Here is a 16489-nt window from a genome sequence, read left to right on the forward strand (position 1 = left end):
TGTATGTATGTATGTTAATGATCAATGGAAAATATCATATGCATATATTTCTTTTAAGAGATCATAAACAGACAACTATGTAAGTAAATATTTTTTCCAAAATGCTAACAAAGTCATCTATTGTCCTTTTCAACCGCAAGAGGACATAAGCCAAATTACATTTAACATCTTATTGGATTTGCAAAAAAATGGCGTTTTATTACCGGAACTTCGGGAGTAAAATTTAAGTGTATATAAGTAGTTTAGTGGAATAGTGTGGTATTGTAGATAAAGATTTAATGGCCAAGAACTGTTACTACTAACAGCACCATATAGCTGAACTATTAGCAAATCGCGTGGCATATATAAATCTAAGGTTTGTTTATCTTTATTCCTTTTTCGATTGGAATAAACTATAAGTCCCTACTACCAAACTAAGGGTTGTTATTTGTAAACAAAAAATATGATGTTTTTGAAGATATAAAAAATAAAACTATATATTATACGTTAGTTTTATTATGAATTATAAGTAAAGTTAATGGGAGGTAGGTACATGTCCAAAAATAGTTTTTTTGGTTCGCGAGAAAGATAAACAAACCTTTGATTTATTGTCCACTACATAGTTTAGTAGCTTTATATAACGTTATTGAACTTCTTATAGCCACTTTTCCACTTCTCATTTTACTTCTAGAGTTTCAATGAAAACTTCACCGCCATGAAAAAAAGCATTTTTTCGCGAATCCGTAACGAACGAAAAAAGTGCTTGTAAATGCCTACTTGAATAAAGTATATTTTCATTAAATATCATCGATTATTCAAAATCTCGAAATGATATCGCGTCAATTGAATGTCAAAGTTGTTTATTTTGTTTTACTCCATATATTTATATTTACTTAAATATGTTCATATTTACATTTCGATTTAATGAAAACTAATATGATAGAAGATTTCGTAACACATATAATGCAAAACTTACATCTTTCATTTTAGAATCCCTATCAATGTCTTCAACGAGTCCCATAATTCCTTCCCATATAGACGTCGTTGGTTCTACATCCTCGCCCGGTACTATTGTTTGATTGAGATCCGTTTGACCATCACTCTGTACCATATCCGGTTTACTCTCCACAAAGAATCCAGTTTCGATCACTTGGCTCGGTGACTCCTCGTTCTCGTCATGAATGCGAGTGATGTTCCCATAATCCGTACCGTCTCGCAAGTACTCGTCTTCTTCTATGTCTTCGTTCGTGGATGACTCTATATTTATGAATCTGGAAACGACAGCAGGTTTTTAATTTATGATATACCAGTCCTGGCTTCGCTCGGGTAGAATGAGGTTCTACATAAAAAGTTTACGTCATTATATACATCTCTGTTGGTCGGCATTATTTTTTTCCGACAGCTTCATCATAAATCATTATCACATATCAGCCAATTAACACAGAACCTTAATAAAGTTATACACCTAAACCTTCCATATAAATCACCACATTCATTAGTATATACCGAGTTTATATCGTACAGATTCGGCGGAAGGAATTAATTTTATAACATGTAGTTAAGAAAATAAAGCATTATTATTAATTACTATACAGAATAAGATGTCTCAAGACTTTAAAAAAAAACTCGAGAGTGCAAAACTCTAAAATTTGATATACGTCTAAGAATATATGAAGTACAGTATAGACCAGTATTTCAATGATATTCGAAATTACTTTTAAGTATAAAATTCATTGCACAATTAATGCCCAATAAGATACCTAACAAGCCTTTAAAAATAATTCCTTTAGTGAGTGAAGCCTTACAACAGTAAAAATGAAGAAAATTAGGGAATAGTATTATTAGATTATTATGTTTCTGAGGTTTCTTAATTCCAATGTTAAATCACACTCAGTGAACTTAAACATTTCTATACATACTGAAATTAAACAAAACTCCTTGAATTATGCATTTGACACATAAACAGTTAGATTACTGCTAGCATACTTGAAGGGCTATATATATACAACAAGAACTATCACCAATTCAGACTCAATCTTGTCACTTTAAACTTTTGCATAAGTTTTTTTTACATAAGAAAAATATAGCATTTATAAATTCCTATTACCATCTCATGAATTTGTAAATTATGTAACTCAAAATTAGCACAATCAGCAGCATTATATAATTGAACAGAAGCTGAGTGTTTGACGGAAATAGTGACAGGTCAAATACATTTACTTGTAGTGGTAGGGTTTTGTTTTAGCCTGAATGGGTACATTAATATTTCTTACAAAACGAATGTCTATGGGTGGTGGTGACCACTTTCTAAGTAATGATATTCATACAATTTTAATTAAAAAAACAAAGTTCTGCAGACTCAAAGTGGCAACCTGTTGAATGTAATTACATATTTAAAGCTTCATACCTCTTTGGGAAACATAATATACTTGCACAGTACCTATTTGCATTTCTTATCACGAACATATTTAAACTGAACCATTTGAAGTATAGAAATCCAATAAAAAAAAAAATTGATTAAGCTAGCTGTGATATATTTATACTGACTGAATGAAAAATAATAAATTAATTTAGAATAATTAATATAAAACCCTAGATAATCCTCCTTTATAACATAAATATTAAATAAATATATATATGAGTTCTTCTTATAACTAAAATATTGCTTGAATAAAAAAAAAAACAATCTGTGCTTTATTTTATCATGACAAATGTATGTTCATAAATTTTTGTTTATAATTACAATGTAGTGATAATGTTTTGGAATTAACGTTGCAAGTATTAAAATACACTCAAAACTATAAATACTATTACATTTTTTTTAAATTTCAAAATATAATATATATTTTGAAATCACACTAGTCAATAACTAGAAGCTATTTCAGTACAAAATATAGCAAGGTCAAATTAGAAAAATGTATGCGTAGTTTAAATTTGACACATAATTTAAGTACATCTTGACCTAAATTCATATTAAAAAAACCAAAATGTTTATGTTCATACGAAACAAAACAAAAACATTATAAAATGAAACAAGAATCATTAGAACTAAAATAATAAACTGATACTTATATTCATCTTTTTCATTAAAATAAAAATAAACAAAACACAGTTGATAAATAATAATTAATGACAAGTTATATAAATACTAGTTGCTTTTCAAGGTTTAACCCGCATTAAACATTACACCCTATCCCAGCAGTCAAAGCATGCCATTTTATAGTCTATAATCATTCTAGATAACTGTGTTCAAATAAAAAAACTCTGTGACTATATGGAATAACTATATATAAGTATGTATGAAAATCATCTTACCCTTCAGTTGCTAGCATTCCGAGCATTGAATTTAATTCGTCTTTATCCTTCTTCAGCTTTCTCTCTTTAGCATAACTTTGTTCAATTGTATAATCTTGGGAAGGGTTCCTTAAGATTTCCACTCTCAATATACCATCTCTCGGCCATGAATCTTTGATATGATTCAAACATGTTGTCGGTGTTCGTGAGAAAGCTATATGTATATATGCAAGCACAAAGAATGCTATTAGTGCTTTCAAAAGTACGAGGAATTCGAAAAATCTCCTCACAGGTCGAGGGAATGTACGAGCGTATGCAATAGCAAACTTGAAAAATAAAGCATGAAATAGTCTTTCTCTAACATTAAACAGTGGATTTTGATTATTATTCCTATTTCTATTCATTCCTTGGTTTATAATAGGCCCACCAGGCAATAGGTTGTTTTCAGGATTGACACCGGGCGGCAGATTATTCATGGCATTAGCCCCTCCTGCACTCATCTCTCCAATATATTATGTATTATAGAGCTTCGTAACTCAATTTATTCGCATTATACACGTGTGTAAGCTAAAATAAGAGAAAGTTTTAGTTTTTTCATTTTTATATCACTCTCATGCTATGTTATTTTATGAATTGTTAGTTACAGAATATGAATGTGATTGCAAACTTGACAGATGTTGCAAAAAAACATTGAATTTTAATTAAATGTAGTGTAAGTAATCGACCAAAATTCGACATTGACCTCAGAATTACTTAGTTTGAAAAATAATATTGTATGTACTTCAATTACTATGTATAGATCGTATTAAAATTATGATATTACAAAGGAATGGATAATATTTAATAAAAATTGAGATGCAGATGTCATATCAAAAAAATTACCCAATAAAAGTAAAAGTAATCAACAAGATGCTTAAATGTCAAAAACACTTTCACAATATAATTATATAATAACCTTGATATTCATTACATTAAGGCGTTAACGTTAATATTAACATACAATTGTGCCCCGAATCACTTTTTCATAACAGAATTAAAATAAATAAAACATGCCACTATTTGTTCTGTTAATAAAACCAGGGTACTGTCAAATTCCAGTAATGTCACTTCATAAACAATTTGTTCACAGGCTATATTATGTAGTCCAGATTAAATTGATGCGACTCAAACTTTTCACGAAAAATATAGTTTTACATTATATCCCAAAACATAACAAAATTTAAATTTGTTTTATCGAAATCCTATCACTAAATTAGTAATTGATATAAAAGTCCAAATTAGATTTTTTTATAACTATCACATAATATTTTTTCCAAAGTAAATCAATATTAAATATTATATTAATTCAATTATTACAATCTATTTATATGAAAATATGTTGAACTATATCTGTAAAACGAAGGGCTGTAAATATATTTAGTTTTTGTTTCGGGCAATAATGCTTAAAATATTCCAGAAGTGTTTAATATCGTCACTAGATGTCTCTGGACAGTTTCAGTATATAATTTTAATTTTAGTTTGAAAAATTTTATTTACTACTTTTTTTGTATTGGATGATATATGATTTTATATTATAATGATGTTAAAATTGAATAAATTATATGAAGTAAAAGTAGGTAAATAGTATAGTTATAGTATATATAGTAAAAGTAGTTATAGTATATTGTATATATAGTAAGAGATGTGTAAATATTTTTATAAAGGTAACTAGTATGTAATAGTGCTAATTTCCATAAAACGTATTTAACGCTAAATTAAATTATTCTTGTGCAAATTTATGGCATATTATTTATCTACAGAATTTTTTAATTTAAATTAAATTATATACGCGCCATCCGTCTCTACGTCGAATGGAATAAATTACGGTCGACCCCGACACATTATATTTTTATATGACATAAAAGAAAATATACTGATGTAATCAGTATCGATCCAAGCGATCAATCTCCCTAGATCAAATAAGCGAAGCGTCCAATCAAATATTTTGTGATATGGCTCAAAGTGGCCAGGTGAAATTGAAAAATTAAATGCAATTCTATTTTATCATAGAAATGCTTAAAATTAATTTGCATATAGTTTTATTTAAACTTATTAATGGGTCTTTTGACTTATTTTTAACTACTATAAATGTCGTTGCCGACTTCTTTGTCGATAGTTTTTAATACCTACCATTCAATGAAAATAAATTAATTTGATGTTTATTTAGCATTAGTCATGTTAGCATGCTTAAACCTTCATATAAGACATTATTATAAGGCAGCAAATGTTTATAGTATCGTTGATTATGTTTGTAATGAATATTAAAACCTTTCCAGGTAATTATTTAAATTGGTGACGACTATAAGCACAGTGTTAAAACGTCAGCGAAACAAAAAAGAAACAAACACTAAAAGGTATCTTTACACTCACTTACTACTAATTTAGGGATTATTTGGTGCGTAAGCATGTAATAATCTTTTTATTTATATTACTATTACAGATATAAATATAATAATGTACGTTTTGTGCGTATTATTTATAGTACAAATCACCTGCAACGTTACAGAAGTTGCTGTGATTTTCTGGATCATTTCAAACACAAAGCGACATCTTAAAAGGCTAATAGCCTTTGTAAAAGCGTCACATGCGTCCATCGAACAAAAGTCCATGAAAATTTTACAAAGCCAAAGAAGCAGTAAGCTTGATTGACGTCTAAATTGTGCGTTAGACCTAAAAAAATGTTTTGTGCTAACGAAATGTCAGCTATTCAAAGGTGTATTAAAGCTCTCTACGTGATAAATGTGAATAAAAAAAGTGTAACTATTGAGTTAAATTTTGTTGAAATGATTTAATCTTGTACCTGAAATGGGTTGCATAAATTGTTAATTGAATGCTATGTAATAATTTTATTCGTTGATTTCAGCTGCTCAAAATCTTTGGTAATTTTGCAATGCTTTTGAAAAGGAGATACTTTTGAAATTAAATATGTAGGTGGTGAGGCACTTCATAACAAGATATTTTATATATAAAATTATTAATTACCACATTTCATTGAATGTCATCGTAAAACCAAAATGTATTTTTAATGTTATTTAGGTACATATTTACCGTACAATTTATGTAATGTATATTTAAATTATATGTCTAATAATATATATATATACAAAAGCAAAATCTGGGAAACTATAACACCTACAATCTTGAAATTAGGCAGGTAGGTTCATTATAGGGTGAAGACATCCGCTAAGATTTTACGAAACTCCACGCCTAAGGGGTAAAACGAGGGTTCGAAGTATGTATGAAAGTCCTATATTTTTGAAGTAATAGACTTGAAATTTAAAATGTATGCTCTATAGATGGTGTAGAGGTGTACTAATAATGTATATTTAGAAAGCAACCCCCTTTTGGGGTTAAAATACGGGATTGTAGTTTGTCAAAGTCAAATGTTATTGAAGTTAAAGTAATTATAGCAAATATAATTATAATTAGAAGGATTTTAAATGGTATTTAAGTGTCAGATTTATTGAAAACAATTACTTTCTATGGACCGTACGGACCGAATCGTACATAATAATATTATGAGTAAAGATTTGTTCATTTGTAAAAAACAAAATCTGAGTCTGTTGAACCGATTATCCAGCAATAACATTTTATTTTATTTTAATAACAATAAGACTCTTACTCCAAACCTTCTCCTCAAAGGGAGAGGAGGCCTTTATCCCAGCAGTGGGACATTTACGGGCTGCTAATGTAATGTAATATGATTTTTCATACTTTCTCAATTTAATATACATCAAGAAGAATTTGAAAATCTTACACACAAATCTTTATTTTACTCGGGATTGTGTTTGATATTAGTTGGGAAAACGTAAAATACAGACTTTCGCATTTATAATATTAATATGAATGTATTTGATATAATAATTATTATCTTACACACGATTAATCAATAAATTCAAAAGTTAAACACATGCAAAACGATTCAAATCAGCACAATTCTAGGAAGTACATTAAAAAAATTTACTAGGTATGCAAAGCTGCGAGGACAAGTTCGTATTTCATCTAGCGTTTCGTTTTTTCTTCGTTTGGACATGTTGGAATCCACATTAATCGGTACCAGTTGAAACTGAGTTAGATAGAGGCCCCGAGATAACGAGAAGCAAAGTTAAATTACGGTCCGCTCACGTTATAAATATTCAAAAACCCGAAGCGGACCGGTTGAAAAAATTGACGTCTCAATTATCGGAGCCTCAAGATGGACGTTAATTTATATTATTCTCACGTTTCTTGTTTCCTGGTGTCATCTCAGTAGGATAATAGGCGGTTAAGAATCAAGGATACGTTTTTATTATAAAACATCTCTTACTGCCAATATTTCATATATAGAATATTATATAATTATTATATTAAATAATATCTTTAAAACGTTTTTCATTGTTTATTATTTGATTTTAATAGACAATTCTCTTCAATCCGTGTTTATAGAATCCAACCACATCTGGTCATTTTTCTGATTTACATCAGATCTGATCACGTTAAATTTGTTGAAGCATCTAATCTTGCTTTTAAAATTCATTTTGAAACGAGTTTTAAATTACAATTTTTATTAATTTTTATTAGGCTTTGTATCTAACTATTAAAACATTTTAATGGTGTAACAATATGATCAGTACGATGAGATCTTTTATTCAATAAAAAAATAAAGTAAAATACAAATACCTCAATATACTTTCCATATTTTAACATGTTGTCAGTTATTATTTTAAGAAAAATTCGTGATAAATATTATAAGCTATCGAAAAATTATGATATGATTTCTATTATAACACTTTGATTTTAGTTAATTTATAAACACACGAACCTAATCGAATATCAAACTGTTACAACTTTTTTTAATTGAAAAATAAAACAGTTTTGTTCGGAAAAACAATGTGCTCAGTTAGATAACCAACGTAAAGACAAGCATTGAATATTCATAGTCAGTAGTCTCGTAACTTCGTAACGAACTCATGTTAATTTACAACTCGTTTCTAGATGACAATACGAAGGTACATCTAAGGTAGATTCTATAAACACGGATTGAAGAGAATTGTCTATTAAAATCAAATAATAAACAATGAAAAACGTTTTAAAGATATTATTTAATATAATAATTATATAATATTCTATATATGAAATATTGGCAGTAAGAGATGTTTTATAATAAAAACGTATCCTTGATTCTTAACCGCCTATTATCCTACTGAGATGACACCAGGAAACAAGAAACGTGAGAATAATATAAATTAACGTCCATCTTGAGGCTCCGATAATTGAGACGTCAATTTTTTCAACCGGTCCGCTTCGGGTTTTTGAATATTTATAACGTGAGCGGACCGTAATTTAACTTTGCTTCTCGTTATCTCGGGGCCTCTATCTAACTCAGTTTCAACTGGTACCGATTAATGTGGATTCCAACATGTCCAAACGAAGAAAAAACGAAACGCTAGATGAAATACGAACTTGTCCTCGCAGCTTTGCATACCTAGTAAATTTTTTTAATGTACTTCCTAGAATTGTGCTGATTTGAATCGTTTTGCATGTGTTTAACTTTTGAATTTATTGATTAATCGTGTGTAAGATAATAATTATTATATCAAATACATTCATATTAATATTATAAATGCGAAAGTCTGTATTTTACGTTTTCCCAACTAATATCAAACACAATCCCGAGTAAAATAAAGATTTGTGTGTAAGATTTTCAAATTCTTCTTGATGTATATTAAATTGAGAAAGTATGAAAAATCATATTACATTACATTAGCAGCCCGTAAATGTCCCACTGCTGGGATAAAGGCCTCCTCTCCCTTTGAGGAGAAGGTTTGGAGTAAGAGTCTTATTGTTATTAAAATAAAATAAAATGTTATTGCTGGATAATCGGTTCAACAGACTCAGATTTTGTTTTTTACAAATGAACAAATCTTTACTCATAATATTATTATGTACGATTCGGTCCGTACGGTCCATAGAAAGTAATTGTTTTCAATAAATCTGACACTTAAATACCATTTAAAATCCTTCTAATTATAATTATATTTGCTATAATTACTTTAACTTCAATAACATTTGACTTTGACAAACTACAATCCCGTATTTTAACCCCAAAAGGGGGTTGCTTTCTAAATATACATTATTAGTACACCTCTACACCATCTATAGAGCATACATTTTAAATTTCAAGTCTATTACTTCAAAAATATAGGACTTTCATACATACTTCGAACCCTCGTTTTACCCCTTATTTGAACTGTCAGAGCCGAAATTTTCTCGATATATGGATTTCAAAATACGCTTAAGGAAAATATGATTAAAAATATAATCTATTAACGTCTGAAACATCTTATTAACCCGAATAACGTCTCTATTTCAAGAGATAATCTGTCTAACTGTACGGATTACGTGACTGTTTGTCTTCGTGCTTTATAAACATTTGCTAAGTACTGAACAAACGAATCCTATAACAAATATAAATACAGATGCTTGTTGAAAAATACTCTCATTCTGGATTTTTTTCCTATCAACCTTCACAATAAGGTGGATTATTCTATAAATGTATCTTAAATGTATGTATCTTCAAATGCATTATAAATAAAATTCACCTGAGGCATGTTGTCAGCTCCCGTATTCGAGGGTTTCTCTTTGTTTTTCTAAGTAAATCGTTTTTTGTGCATATATTTAAACAAATCTAATTGTCATAATTTTGCTTTATGATAGATATGTAATAGGAGTTTTTTTTTAGTGCCTCTATATATTATTGTCATTTAATTTTTGTTCTGTATTTTATATGTACTTAGATGTATGTATAAGTAAACTAAACACAATATTTTGTCTGATTATCTAAACGTTCTGTATATTTTTACGTACTCGTACACTTAAAAATGAAATCATTCATATGTGTATATCTCTTATATGTTATTTCTTCTTCCCCCTATGTCATAGCATGATATGGATACATATAGTACTCAGTAATTAGGATTGCGATTTATATAGAAAATATAAAGAAACATATATATAATAATACTCACAACCCTTCAGTTCAACGCGTTTAAATAAATAAACTAAATAAAAACTCTAAATTATTTTTATATTTATTTTACATATAGTTAGTAGGTTCAATTCAAATATATATTAAATTACACTAAGGCTTTTATTATTTCCTTATTAAGCTGTACTTTACGATGCCATCCGTGAAATAAAACGAATTATAATTCTTTTATTTTGTAGGCTTGACGCATCTGTCTGTGATCCTCTTATCCAGCTGCGATATCTTCATTTGGCGGCCGGCAGGTGTCACGTGGTATAAACTTTTTCATCTCACTCTCACTAATGCTAATTCATATAGCCATCTCTTTTCCCTTTGTGCCTCATCTCCATAGGAAAGCTTAACAGGGTTTGTAAGCCTCGGGTCTTATTTTATTTTTAAAGTTGAAGGCTTTATTTATTTCTCCCGAGTTCCTGTTGGATAGAAATACATGTATGTTTGTATAGCATTCGAGAGATTTGTAGTTTGAATTTCTAACTATAGTCGCTTTCGGGTAACATCATTTAATTTATGGTAATCAAGTTTGTAGATGAATTTCCGATAGGCTTAAAATATTATCTTTCGGAAAACATAAATTATTGATTATTTAAATAAAACGAATGCTTTCTAGTATAAAATTTACACTTAAATCGAACATACAGTCTATAACTATCATGACATTATCTCAATCTACTATAAAAATATACTGACTACAACACCAGATACTTCGAAAACTGTTACTATAGAAACACTATGAAATAGTTACTTCAGAAATGTCAGTCATATAACTATTGAAATGATAAACTAACATTGAAATCCGCGAACACGAAATGAATTTTAACATTTCGATATGTATTAAATAAAGTACGTGGACGCATATAAATCATTCCCCCTCAACGATCAATCATCACGGTCAATAAAACATGCGGCCGGGAACCGAACCGCTACCTGACATGACAGCCGCTTTCATGGTACAACGGACAATGCCTTATTGAGTTAAAACATTGCCTTCACTAGGTAGACTAGTTGTACCTATTCAATACTCTGAACTTTTTATTAAAGTCTCGTTTTCGCCTGCAATTTTGCCATCGCATCGCCAATGACACCTTATATTCACAGCCAACATTAATATCTAGAGAACACGCCAAGTTGCAATATAAACATTTAAACTTCAGACACAAACATAATGGATAATCGCTTTAATATCTAAAGCCCATACAATAGTCAAAGATCAAATGAAATGTTTTTTTTTTTTTTATGAACATAAAACATTTGAAGCCGAATAAATAAATTAAATTAACTTTTTAGACTGTAACGCGAATAGATATTTATATAAGTATTAGTGTGTGTGTACAAGTACCGACATAAAATTATAAAAAGACACATCTGAATAAGACGCATACCGAAGTTTTACTGCTCTCAGCAAAAAGTGGGCATCATCCAATTTAGTACTGTAAAACCATTAAGATTTCACAGCGGGCTCGATTACTCGAATTGTTTCTTTTACATGACCAGTTTAAAGTGACTCGGGGTGGTACAATAAGTAATATAGGTTGTACAAACGTTATGTATGTTGTTTCGGAATTGTCTTTAGTAATCAATAAATGAGAATATATATTAAATAAATAAATCTTGTAAAATTTATACTCGATCAAATCAATAATTTAACTTGCTCTTTATTACAATAATTAGATATTAAAAGTGAATTTATTACAATCATAATCCGATTAATATTCTTTAGAGATACATAACTCTCAGAATGTAATAAAATTTTGAAATGGTGCAAACCGAATGGTATACGCCATACACTTATACGACTGTCATAAACCTGACATTCGTGTTAATTAAAAAGTTATATGGATTAACATGTTTTTAGAGTTTTAGAGGGGAGTTGAACCAGTAAGCCAGTTTTTAACAATAATCTAGTCATTAAAATAATTAATCCTTTGATTAGAACATAGTTTTTAAGTCTTAATACTGTAAGTTTTTTTTAAGTACAGAGTTTTTTGGCAGAAGGCAAACAATGCGTTTAAACGCGGCTTGATCACGCGTTATAATATGTGATCAGTGCTGTCAAACACCTTTGTAGGAAAACGTCTGTTAATCTGTAAATATACACATGGGCAATATCAATCAGCTCTTCGCGCGGCGAACCGGGGCATAGACTTAACCTAGAAGTGAACATTAAACAATAGCATGCTTGTCTATGGTTGCTGAGAAAAGCGCACTAATTATGTTTTTAGTGATTGAATGATACTGATTACAAGATTTTTTTACCTAAATAATATGAGAAACTATATAAAAATTTTCATTTCTATTTTTAAACATACGAGTATTGAGTATTTACAAATGTTCACTCGTTAAAAAAATCACTGATTTCTTCATCATGATCATGTTTTATCATTAAGACATTACCAATGAAGGGAGAAACTTTTTTCCCATTTGAACATTAATAGTCACGTAAGTATGAGTAGCCCAGAGGAAAGCGATCTCCACGCGAGCCTTCCAACCTTTCGCCTCGCCGCCTCGCCGCCGCCGATAGAGTCATTATCTTCCATTATTAACACACCACCTCAAACTTTGTACTTTACGAGCCTAACGAAACGCTAATGAACCGTGCGTAGTTTTTGTATATCCACTCAATTCATTATAAATACTTGGAAATAATTCTTTAAAATTTATTGCTTTATTTTGATTCACCTACGAAATGTATTTGTTATTAATAAACGTATTAATACTTAAAGTAATTGTGGTTCTTATAAGTTTATATTGTAAAATATCAAAAAAGAAGCATTTAGCGTAGAAACTACGCATACATTAATTGTTCTACCGCTTTACATACTCATTCTTTATGTTGCTGTATTTTAATCTGAAGGGTTGGTGAGCCAGTTTCTTGGCTGTCATCGTGGTTATGAGCATTGTAAGAAATAATAAATGTGTCTCTTATTGCCAATGTCAATGAGCTATGGTTTTTCATCCTATAGCAGCAATGACCCGTTAGCCTACCTGCTATACATATATTACGGTTATGACTTGACAAAAATACATATAAATAAAAAATTGTTTGTCTGTAAGAAAATAAAGTTTGACAATATCTGGTCGATCTGATTAACTCGTCGGGCCGGCCGGTGCGGGAAGAGTGCGGGATGCATTGTACCAAGACCTAATATTTATTATATACTTTTGTATCCTATTTTATTTACTTCAGGCAAACATTATAATGGTACGCCCATCGATTATTATTTCATATAAAAACTCCATCTTTTGATTTCTCGGAGTTGTTACAAGGCACAAGTTATCAGAATTTATTAGTTTTTTTTTCTCCAAATATTACACAACCTGCATAGTAAACTATTTTTAATAACCTACTATCTTGGTCTAAAATTAAGCTTTTATTTTAAGTTATCTATGGTGCACCTCATAGAATGCAATATTCATATGCTGCTATCCACTTAACGGATACATTAAGGCACTTAACATTAAAAAGACAATAATATTAAAAAAGGGAACGTAAGAGACCTCAAATTTAAATTTTATCTTAAAAAAATTACCGTACTTTTACGCCTAAGCTATTAAAATACAATACCCCTTTTGATTATAATAGCTCAGTGCTGTCTTTGGAGACATTTAAGTAAATTATGAAACAGAAATCCTTTCGTGGAACTACGTGCCTTATATGAATAGCAGCAGGGAACTTTATTGCATCTCAAAAGGTCCTGCATATTTAAGGGAAAGATTGCGTAGGCAACAGTGACGCCCACTAAGACACACGTGTCCCGGATGTGGATGAAAGAAATTGTACCTTTTGTTAGATGAGTATGAGTAGTTAAAATATTTTTTAATCTTTCTATATATTATTTCTTTATAAAGTCAAAGCAAAGCTAAGGCACTTTTTGAATCAAAAACCAAAAGAAACAGTCTTTAAGTACTTGAGACGTAATAAAATCACGTACGAAGCTTTCCAATTCAATCTAATATTTATTAGGTGTGGAGCCTGCAGTCGCCATATTCCGGTCCTCAGGCAGTCTCAGTGAGAGGTAACTTTTATTGTCTGAAGCCGGACGAAGATGCAATAACCTTTTTTACCCGATGGGTGCCGATAAAGTTGTAGCGTGTCCCCAGAACAGGTTCTCGTTAGCGCGAATGAAGTTGTTATACGTGACGGCGCTCGCTCGTTTTTGTTATTACACGCCCTTTTATCCGACGCCACTCGCCGACGCGCCTCGAGATTGCTGATAAGACTGAGTCACGTGTATAAAACATTTTTTTAATTAGCAATATCTCATAATAAAGGTATACACTTTTAATGGAAACGGATTAAAGAAGGTTTTATATCGAAAAGGTGAAAAGATTAGGAATTAAACGTTGACACATAAAATCGCCGTATAATTAACGCTCTTATTATTTATAGTGTGACTGCCTTCCTGGCCTAATGGCTAACGTATTGGGCTAAGTATTCTAAAGGCCCCTATGAGGCCTGTAATATTTAATTAGGTTTTGTCAAAAAAATGTTCAGTAGTAACCCTGGTTTTTTAAGTTGACAGGGTTACATTGCCGTAATGCACGTAAAACTTTTAATTCTCATCCTCTCCACAGTAGGGTCGGATTGCCATCCCATCAGACTATGTGACTGCGGAAATAACTACACAGAATTTTGAACTAATATTATTTACTTGGCAGTATTATAAAATCATCATATATTCTACTGCCAATAGCAGCAATACTTAATATTGTGGTTTTCAATTTAAAGAGTGTGTGAGCCAATGTAACTCTAGGCACTAGGAATACTATAATATTTTAATCCACATGGTTGGTGGCTGATTGGCGTTATAAGGAATAGTTTACATTTTTACAGATGTCTATGGACAATGATGACCACTTGAAATCAGGTGGCCCATTTGCTCTCAATTTTTGAGGTCTGGCAGACTGTAATTTCAGTCTACAATTTTAAATTATCATCTAGAACCTTAAATTACGGAAATAATTAATTTGAAATTAATTGTAAATCATAATCGTATAGGTAAAGTTCAACCAACGTCTGACCTAGAGTTCCGTAGATCTCGTCATAATAAAATTAAAATTAAGCATTTAATGTAAAAAAAATGTAATATCATTAATATTAAACATAATATATTATAATCAGTCTATCGTTATAAATAGTATCTTTAATAAAAAAAGAAACCTAATTCTTACGAAATGTTAAATAAGACATGAATCCTTTCATGTTTTTTTATTTATATATATTAAACGAATAAATATGTATTATTAGCAATATAGCGATTTGCTTAAGCAAAATGTTTAATTGCTTTATCTATATTGGTTTATCGACTTCATTACGTGCTGCAAACTTGTCCGCTCTATTCCTATACTCCAGTACCAAACTAGAGTTCAACGCACGGCTACAACACGATACTATTAACTTGTTTCCTCGTAGTGATTACGAACTACTCCTTTATATTAAAAAGTATATATTAAAATTGTACATCAATAAACTAATTAAAATTTAATATAATATATTGCTATAAATATAAATAAGGATTTTAAATTATATATAACACCCTATAAATTTTGCCAGTAGGATGTGTAAATCAATAGCATGAAATTGTAGACTATAAAATTTTATGCGTATAGATTATCTATTACATGTTTCTTCTTATTAGTTTCCTTGCTCCTAAGTTCATTGCTCGGTTGCAACACGTCGCACTGTTGAACTAGAGAAGCTTTTACATAATCAGATATTACAAGTCCAAATGTAACTTTAATTAGTTTTAATCACGCACAAGGTATTAAATAGAATATGTTGGAATATAAATATGAACATTATTTTTTTCGTTTATATAGTCAATGCATATTTTTTCGAAACTATTAAAAACACCTTAAATTTAGTTTTAATTCCCAACGAGAATTAAGAACGACAAAATAATTGACAGTTATATAGATCGTAATAAACATGTCAAAAACAGCTGCAATAATTAATAACGTGGTAAAGCGAACCCCTTAGATTTATAACATAGCAGAATTGTAAACAAATCGAGTATATCTTTAATGAAGCCTTCACGGCTTTCGGCTCTATAGAGACGACTCTAGCTTTGAAGTCACCGCCGCGGCCGAAGTGGTTTTTTCACAATCATTTATTCTGTCCATATCCGACAGGCGCTGACAAATTTCTTGTAA

General features: G+C 30.1%; 1 protein-coding gene across 3 annotated transcripts in view; it reads right to left on the reverse strand.

Annotated features, from left to right (window-relative positions):
• The window catches only part of LOC125070405 (membralin), a 99604-nt gene extending 95236 nt beyond the window's left edge, over window positions 1–4368 (reverse strand). For 2 of the 3 annotated variants that reach the window (XM_047680265.1, XM_047680263.1), the window contains exons 1-3: window positions 4229–4368; window positions 3295–3840; window positions 956–1250 (exon numbers count right to left, since the gene is read on the reverse strand). In XM_047680265.1, the coding sequence (XP_047536221.1) occupies window positions 956–1250; window positions 3295–3773 (774 nt within the window). In that variant the 5' untranslated portion in view covers window positions 3774–3840; window positions 4229–4368. Of the gene's footprint in view, window positions 1–955; window positions 1251–3294; window positions 3841–4155 lie in introns of all 3 variants that reach the window. The other variant, XM_047680264.1, reaches the window with a different exon arrangement.
• Window positions 4369–16489: the final 12121 nt, after the last annotated feature.

The sequence above is a fragment of the Vanessa atalanta genome, chromosome 17, assembly GCF_905147765.1.
Source record: "Vanessa atalanta chromosome 17, ilVanAtal1.2, whole genome shotgun sequence".
Taxonomy (NCBI): Eukaryota; Metazoa; Arthropoda; class Insecta; order Lepidoptera; family Nymphalidae; genus Vanessa; species Vanessa atalanta.